This window comes from Oncorhynchus nerka, linkage group LG14 (genome assembly GCF_034236695.1).
Source record: "Oncorhynchus nerka isolate Pitt River linkage group LG14, Oner_Uvic_2.0, whole genome shotgun sequence".
NCBI lineage: Eukaryota > Metazoa > Chordata > Actinopteri > Salmoniformes > Salmonidae > Oncorhynchus > Oncorhynchus nerka.
In genome coordinates this window covers 67697009-67703570 of record NC_088409.1, presented here as the reverse complement: position 1 = coordinate 67703570, position 6562 = coordinate 67697009, and the positions used below count along the sequence as shown (strand labels likewise).

At 44.6% G+C, this 6562-nt stretch overlaps 1 protein-coding gene across 1 annotated transcript; it reads right to left on the bottom strand.

Moving 5' to 3' along the window:
* Positions 1-438: 438 nt before the first annotated feature.
* On the bottom strand, positions 439-5706 carry LOC115142164 (aquaporin-11-like). Its single transcript, XM_029681627.2, has 4 exons — positions 5302-5706; positions 3629-3939; positions 1189-1305; positions 439-1072 (listed from the first exon to the last, which is right to left on the bottom strand). The coding sequence occupies exons 1-4, from the start codon at positions 5622-5624 to the stop codon at positions 984-986; spliced, it is 840 nt and encodes a 279-aa protein (XP_029537487.1). The 5' UTR covers positions 5625-5706; the 3' UTR covers positions 439-983.
* Between the last annotated feature and the right edge of the window lie 856 nt (positions 5707-6562).

Here is a 6562-nt window from a genome sequence, read left to right as displayed (position 1 = left end):
TCACAGTAATAGCAAGCATGTTTTTCCTCAAAGTAGCTTTCAGCCAAGTCACAGCTAGTAAGGGGGAAAAGTAAAGTGCGAGTGTTAGTTCACAAAAGGATTTTGTGTGTGTGTGGGGGGGGGGGGGGGGGGATACTGTGGACTTATTTAAGATACTCTTTGAAGAGGTAGGTTTTCAGATGGGCAGGGACTCTGCTGTTCTAGCTGGTTCCACCATTGGGGTGCCAGGACAGAGGAGAGCTGGGACTGGGCTGAGCGGGAGCTTCCTCCCATAGGTGTGGGGGAAGGTCAAGGGACCAGAGGTGGCAGAACAGAGTGCTCGGGTTGGGGTGTACGGTTTGTGCATAGCCTGAAGGTAGATTGGAGGGGCAGTTCCTCTTGCTATTCCGTAGGCAAGTACCATGGTCTTGTAGTAGATGTGAGCTTTGACTGGAAGCCAGTGGAGTGTGTGGACTGCGGAGGAACGGGGTGACTTGGAAAGGTTGACAATACTCCTCAAGTTGACCATAGGCATATCTATTGAAGAACTGTACATAAAATACTATCTCAAATAGTTTTAAATATGCTACTAACACTACTAACTACAGAAATCTTTTTTTTTTTTTTTACATCAATCCAGAGGAAGACCGCTCATAAAAATGTCTGGATTAGAGTAAATGAAATGGTATCATTACGTTCCAGACCAATTGTTAAGTGCCACCAGCCACCACTGCACAAATCATACTAGATTAAAAAACATCTCAATATATAGTCTTTTTTTTGTTTGAATGTGCTTAGTTTTAAAGAGGTCACTATGCATCAGGGTCTTCGGTTCGTAGGGATTGATGGTGGGTCCAGGGCCGTAGACACCAAACAGAAGAAAACTAACCGAAAAGGGGAGGAACTACCTGAACTTGTCTAAAAAAAAAACTTGTTTTTGTAGTTAAATGTATTCTGTTACAAAACGGTTTTGCTACATGTGCACTAATGAAAATGACCCAGGGTCATTTCCTCTTGTTAGCCAGAAGGGGGCGGTAGGGAGCATCTCTACCAGACAACATCTGATCAAACAACAGGACCGAACACATCATACCTGCAGGGTGGGGGGGGAGTTAGAAAAGAGGAGGGAAGAAGAGAGTGGGAGTAATGTCAGAAAAACAGAAAAGAAAGTGGACCCCATAGTTTACCTGTGTGTGTGTGTGTGCGTACCTAATAGAGGAGCCAGCCAGTAGACCAGGCAGTAATCCAGAAAGGAGTGCCCACTGCAGGAGAACTGGGTGGAGAGGGCCAATGCAGGGTTAAACACAGCCCCCGTCATCTTGCCACCTGCAACACAAACACACAAAGGCTTAAACACTGCTCCTATCACTGACACCTGCAACAATAACACACACACAGGCTTAAACACTGCTCCTATCACTGACACCTGCAACAATAACACACACACAGGGTTAAACACTGCTCCTATCACTGACACCTGCAACAATAACACACACACAGGGTTAAACACTGCTCCTATCACTGACACCTGCAACAATAACACACACACAGGGTTAAACACTGCTCCTATCACTGACACCTGCAACAATAACACACACACAGGGTTAAACACTGCTCCTATCACTGACACCTGCAACAATAACACACACAAAGGCTTAAACACTGCTCCTATCACTGACACCTGCAACAATAACACACACACAGGGTTAAACACTGCTCCTATCACTGACACCTGCAACAATAACACACACACACAGGCTTAAACACTGCTCCTATCACTGACACCTGCAACAATAACACACACACAGGGTTAAACACTGCTCCTATCACTGACACCTGCAACAATAACACACACACAGGCTTAAACACTGCTCCTATCACTGACACCTGCAACAATAACACACACACAGGCTTAAACACTGCTCCTATCACTGACACCTGCAACAATAACACACACACAGGGTTAAACACTGCTCCTATCACTGACACCTGCAACAATAACACACACAAAGGCTTAAACACTGCTCCTATCACTGACACCTGCAACAATAACACACACACAGGGTTAAACACTGCTCCTATCACTGACACCTGCAACAATAACACACACACAGGCTTAAACACTGCTCCTATCACTGACACCTGCAACAATAACACACACACAGGCTTAAACACTGCTCCTATCACTGACACCTGCAACAATAACACACACACAGGCTTAAACACTGCTCCTATCACTGACACCTGCAACAATAACACACACAAAGGCTTAAACACTGCTCCTATCACTGACACCTGCAACAATAACACACACACAGGCTTAAACACTGCTCCTATCACTGACACCTGCAACAATAACACACACACAGGGTTAAACACTGCTCCTATCACTGACACCTGCAACAATAACACACACACAGGGTTAAACACTGCTCCTATCACTGACACCTGCAACAATAACACACACACAGGCTTAAACACTGCTCCTATCACTGACACCTGCAACAATAACACACACACAGGGTTAAACACTGCTCCTATCACTGACACCTGCAACAATAACACACACAGGCTTAAACACTGCTCCTTTCACTGACACCTGCAACAATAACACACACACAGGGTTAAACACTGCTCCTATCACTGACACCTGCAACAATAACACACACACAGGCTTAAACACTGCTCCTATCACTGACACCTGCAACAATAACACACACACAGGGTTAAACACTGCTCCTATCACTGACACCTGCAACAATAACACACACACAGGCTTAAACACTGCTCCTATCACTGACACCTGCAACAATAACACACACACAGGCTTAAACACTGCTCCTATCACTGACACCTGCAACAATAACACACACACAGGGTTAAACACTGCTCCTATCACTGACACCTGCAACAATAACACACACACAGGGTTAAACACTGCTCCTATCACTGACACCTGCAACAATAACACACACAAAGGGTTAAACACTGCTCCTATCACTGACACCTGCAACAATAACACACACACAGGCTTAAACACTGCTCCTATCACTGACACCTGCAACAATAACACACACACAGGCTTAAACACTGCTCCTATCACTGACACCTGCAACAATAACACACACACAGGGTTAAACACTGCTCCTATCACTGACACCTGCAACAATAACACACACAAAGGCTTAAACACTGCTCCTATCACTGACACCTGCAACAATAACACACACAAAGGGTTAAACACTGCTCCTATCACTGACACCTGCAACAATAACACACACACAGGGTTAAACACTGCTCCTATCACTGACACCTGCAACAATAACACACACAAAGGGTTAAACACTGCTCCTATCACTGACACCTGCAACAATAACACACACACAGGGTTAAACACTGCTCCTATCACTGACACCTGCAACAATAACACACACACAGGGTTAAACACTGCTCCTATCACTGACACCTGCAACAATAACACACACACAGGGTTAAACACTGCTCCTATCACTGACACCTGCAACAAGGGTTAAACACTGCTCCTATCACTGACACCTGCAACAATAACACACACACAGGGTTAAACACTGCTCCTATCACTGACACCTGCAACAATAACACACACACAGGGTTAAACACGGTAACCCACCTGCATAGGTCAAGGTAGCGGTGAGTGCTGCTATGGCATGTACCCGGTACCTCTGGTCCATCGTGTGTGTGTGTGTGAAGGCGGTTTGCATGGCAAAGGCCCCTGCCAGCTCCACAGCTGCAGCGGTGACCAGAGGGCCGGGGAGCACCAGGCTGGTGTGTGTGTCTGTGTGGATGGGGCTAATGCATTGGGAGCCCTGGAGTGTGTGTCTCAGGTGCAGGTCAGAGAGACCAAGGGTCCACAGCCCCTGTAGCATGGTACGAGCCACGCTTGCTGCCATGAACTGGCACACCATCCTCAGCACGCCGCTCCTGAATACAATAGAGTAGAATAGAATATGTATCCATATAATACATATCCATTATAGAAAGACAGCAATAGAATGACATTATGCATAGAATAGAATATGTACCCATAGAATTTAACAGAATATACACTACCGTTCAGCTAACACAACGTGCCATGGAACACAGGAGTGATGGTTGCTGATAATGGGCCTCTGTTTCCATTAAAAATCAGCAATTTCCAGCTACAATAGTCATTTACAACATTAACAATGTCTACACTGTATTTCTGATCAAATTTGATGTTATTTTAATGGACAAAAAAAATAAATCTTTTAAAAACAAGGACATTTTTAAGTGACACCAAACTTTTGAACGGTAGTGTACATTTTACTGAGAATATAATAGATTTTTCATCCAATACTATCTATTATAAAGAATATACTAAAATAGGTATCCATTACATATAATCAACAATAGAATATATAATGTATCCATTACATAGAGACAACAATACAATAGATAATGTAAGGCCAGCATCCCGGAGTCGCCTCCTCCCTTTTGACGTTGAGACTGGTGTTGGTACTATTTAATGAAGCTGCCAGTTGAGGACTTGTGAGGCGTCTGTTTCTCAAACTAGACACTCTAATGTACTTGTCTCCTTGCTCAGTTGTGCACCGGGGCCTCCCACTCCTCTTTCTATTCTGGTTAGAGCCAGTTTGCACTGTTCTGTGAAGGGAGTAGTACGAGATCTTCAGTTTCTTGGCAATTTCTCACATGGAATAGCCTTCATTTCTCAGAACAAGAATAGACTGACGAGTTTCAGAAGAAAGTCCTTTGTTTCTGGCCATTTTGAGCCTGTAATCGAACCCACAAATGCTGATTCTCCAGATACTCAACTAATCTAAAGAAGGCCAGTTATATTGCTTCTTTAATCAGAACAACAGTTTTCAGCTATGCTAACGTAATTGCAAAAGGGTTTTCTAATGATCAATTAGCCTTTTAAAATGCTAAACATGGATTAGCTAACACAACGTGCCATTGGAACACAGGAGTGATGGTTGCTGATAATGGGCCTAGACAACGTCTACACTGTATTTCTGATCAATTTGATGTTATTTTAATGGACAAAAATATTGCTTTTCTTTCAAAAACAAGGACATTTCTAAGTGACACCAAACTTTTGAATGGTAGTGTACATTTTACATAGAATATAATAGATTTTTCATACAAAAATATATATTATAAGGAATAGACTAAAATAGGTATCCATTACATATAATTAACAATAGAATAGATCATGTATCCATTACATAGAATCAACAATAGAGTAGATCATGTATCCATTAGATAGAGACAACAATAGAATACAGTAGAATAGAATAGAACCTGGCAGTGAGGCGTCCCCGGTAGGTGTATTCCAGCGTGCTACAGGGGTTCCCCAGGGCTCCATGGAAGGTGAGGCCATGGACGACAGATGCCAGATATGTGAGGCTGAGACAGAACTGAGGCTGCAGCCGGCCCACCTCCCCCAATAGACGCAGCTCTAGGTTGCAGATACACAGCTGCAGCGTAGAGACCAGCTCCACTGCGTAAACAGCAGACAGACACAGCCCTCTGGGAGCTAGTAGCTTGGTTAAGATTCTCCTGCTCAGCTCACACAGCAGCACAAAGACCGCTAGCAGACACAGAGACACCACAACGCCTGACATCTCTATCTGCAGATATCTGCCTCTCTCCTCAGTCTCGGTCTCTCCGCCTCTCTCTCTTTATGTGTCTTCTCGCGTGCTCCTCTGGATCTGTTTTCTTACGGCTGCAGCAGGCTACCGTGTGCGCGTGCGTGTGCGCGCGCGTGTGTGTGATCAGAGATGCGCTCTGCTGTAGATGATGATGAGCCTGAGCTCATTTGGTGCGCAAGTGGCTACCTCCCTCCCTCCTCTTTCGTCTCTCTGGCTCCCTGCTCTCCTCTATGTCTCTCTCTACACTGCGCTGCTACCTCCATGCCCATTGCTGCTATAACGTGGCCAGGCTATGTGGTGTGATCCCCCCACCCACCACCAGAGAGAACAGTAGCTATACAGATTCAATGATGTCATACCATATACATGTAATGTATGGCCCAAATGGCCCTAGGTCCCTATATAGTGCACTTATTTTGACCAGAGCCCTATGGGCCCTGGTTAAAAGTAGTGCACTACAAAGAGAATAGAATGCTTTTTGAGACAGGCCTATGTCTATGCCCATCACCCTCACTCAATTACACACAAGTGTTCTCTCATGCTTTCCTTATATCCTCTCCTTCAGAAGATTCAGTGATTAGTCTGATGATAAATGATGCTGATAAATCTAAATAAGGCTAATGTAAAATCCAGCCCAGTGATTGACCTTTGCACCTGTCAAGTCTGTAGCCTACAGATGAATAAAGTGGGCACAAGGAGAGAAGGACACAAGGAGAGAACACAAGGATAGGAAGCGATATACATATACTGTTGAGATGCAGCCCCGAAAAGTAATCGGGAAACTCATGGTGAGACCCACCTCACCTCCCAGTGAAACAAACAGCCAGACAGACCAATAAGCACACGACTGAGTTTCAGCCTGACCCGCTGGCATTCTATAAACGAGTATAGTGGGCGGGCGTTGCTATGTA